The 2,204-nt window shown below is 38.7% G+C and overlaps 1 protein-coding gene across 1 annotated transcript; it reads right to left on the bottom strand.

Annotated features, from left to right (window-relative positions):
* On the bottom strand, positions 424–1,509 carry LOC109845145 (auxin-induced protein 22D-like). The gene is made up of 3 exons (XM_020414358.1): positions 1,298–1,509; positions 790–1,074; positions 424–695 (listed from the first exon to the last, which is right to left on the bottom strand). The coding sequence occupies exons 1-3, from the start codon at positions 1,459–1,461 to the stop codon at positions 611–613; spliced, it is 534 nt and encodes a 177-aa protein (XP_020269947.1). The 5' UTR covers positions 1,462–1,509; the 3' UTR covers positions 424–610.

The following is a 2,204-nucleotide window of genomic DNA, read 5'->3' as shown; positions in this document are numbered from 1 at the left end:
CTCAAGCAAGAGATGTTGTACGGCCTACGTTCCAATACCTTCGAACCCCATGTTTTTTTAGTGTTTTTGGGAACTATAGCAAAAAGTTGACATTTGCTGTATAGGACCCTCAAATTGTCTGAAATTTTCAAAAATAACCCCAAAAGATTATGGTTGGGTAAAATTTCCCACGAAATCCTCCTCCACTTTGTTTATTCATAGTTCCCTAAACTTTGGGATCTATCACTTAATCCCTAGAACTTTGAAATTCTTACAAGACACCCCCAACATCATAACTCGTTTAATGGTAAAAATGACAAAAATGCCCCTCTAAATGTTTTAAAAATTGAAGAAGAAAAAAATCAATGCGGACAATGAGGATCAAAGGAAATGTTTTAATCCCGAGTTAATCACTAATATATGAGAAAATTTGATTATAGCCACTCACTTCTCCGAGTAAATGAGTTCAAAGAACTATACACAAGTACGTACCGGACCTATAAAAAAACTGTCCTCGATCTGCACATTTATCTTAAAAAAAAAAACAAAAAATCCCAACTTCTGTTTGAGCCTCTGTATTTGGCTGGAACCATTAACCACAAAACAAAGGAAAAATTAAAAAAAAAATAAACTACTTGATTGATCGTCTTCCTCTATTTCCTCTTGCTTGATTGCCTCCCATTATCCTCAACCTCTTGCAGGTAGCGATGAACATCCTACAAACACCAAAACAAAGAGATTAGCTACACGCTAAATCTTAACTGATTAGTTTGCGCAATGAGATTACATTAATTAATCATATAAACTCACCCCCAGGGTACGTCTCCAACTAGCATCCAGTCCCCATCCCCATCCTCGTACGTGACTGCATAATCCAAGGAAAAACACTTGAAAAACAAATTTTCTAACCCCTCCCTGAGCTCTTCATACCCTCTGCACGCTTCCAAATCGATCTTCCTCAAGTACGGAGCTCCATCCATGCCAACCTTCACGTACATCCCACCACCGTTATCGGTCTCTTTCGTCGTTTTCGATCGAAGACCACCGTGGGACTTCCTATGAGACCGAACCGGTGGCCATCCTACAACTTGTGCTCTGCACATAAGCAAATATGGGTTCATTGCGGATACACCTCTTGTATATACCGTGATGTTATTCCTCTGTTAGGTTGAGGTGTCATTTGAGAATAATGTTATATATGATAAATTATTATTTTCCTCGAAAAATAACGTATCATCAAGCGACCACATACACACAGTACACGAGGTGTTTCTGCGATTAATCCTTACGAGCGAGGTATCGATATATATATACGTACTTGGCCACGGGTGCAATCGCGTAACCATCACGTCCCTCGTGGGATCTCTTGGCGCCTCTCGTCGTTGCTTCGACTGAGTACTCTTCGGTCCCTGGCAAACCCAAGCGCAGCTCGGTCGCCTTGAGGTTGTCGATTAAGCAACCGTAGCTCTTTACACCCTCCATTGTGTGCAGAGATGAGACGCTGTGCTTTTTTGGTAATGTAGATGTGCTTTTGTGCTCTAGATGTGTTTTGAGTCTATGTGAGGTTGCGTTCATATATATATAGGCTACTAGAAGTTAGATACAGATAGTAGACAAAGTGCTTGTCAACAGAGATTTTTTAGACAAAGTGCTGATCAACAGAGATTTTGATGACTTGGTGACACACTCATGGAAGCAATGTTGGTCCATTACCAGCAAACTTAGCCGACCATTTTTTTATGGGAGGATCATAGCCGTTGGATTTGGGAAATATTTGTAGGGGACAAGGAGCAGCCCATGTGAATGAATCTATGATAAGGGATCAAAGCATATGCTAGGTTTGATAATGGTGACATATGTGTGGGTGTTACATAGTTGAGATCTTAGTGTTTTTAAATATTCACATGCTTTAAAAATTTTTTAATGTCATTTTACTTAGCATCCTAAGCAACAAATACACATGCTCATTTATTTATTGCAAATAGATTTGCTTATAAGATGAACTAGTTACCATTCATAGAATCTTTGCAACTTAGTGATGCATTAGTTAATTGATTAGTATATAACAATTATGCGTACTGACCAAAAATTAAAATAAGCAGCATATATGGTAGAGTAGTTAATGCACATTAGGCTTCTCCTTGTCCCCTGGATTCTTAATTATCCCAACAGGAATAATGAGAAGAGGTAAAGAGAAGATTAAATAGATTCCTTTCTACTTAATG

This window comes from Asparagus officinalis, chromosome 6, assembly GCF_001876935.1.
Source record: "Asparagus officinalis chromosome 6, Aspof.V1, whole genome shotgun sequence".
NCBI classification, from domain to species: Eukaryota; Viridiplantae; Streptophyta; class Magnoliopsida; order Asparagales; family Asparagaceae; genus Asparagus; species Asparagus officinalis.
Note: the sequence above shows the minus strand (reverse complement) of the source record. Positions and strands in the feature narration are given on the sequence as shown.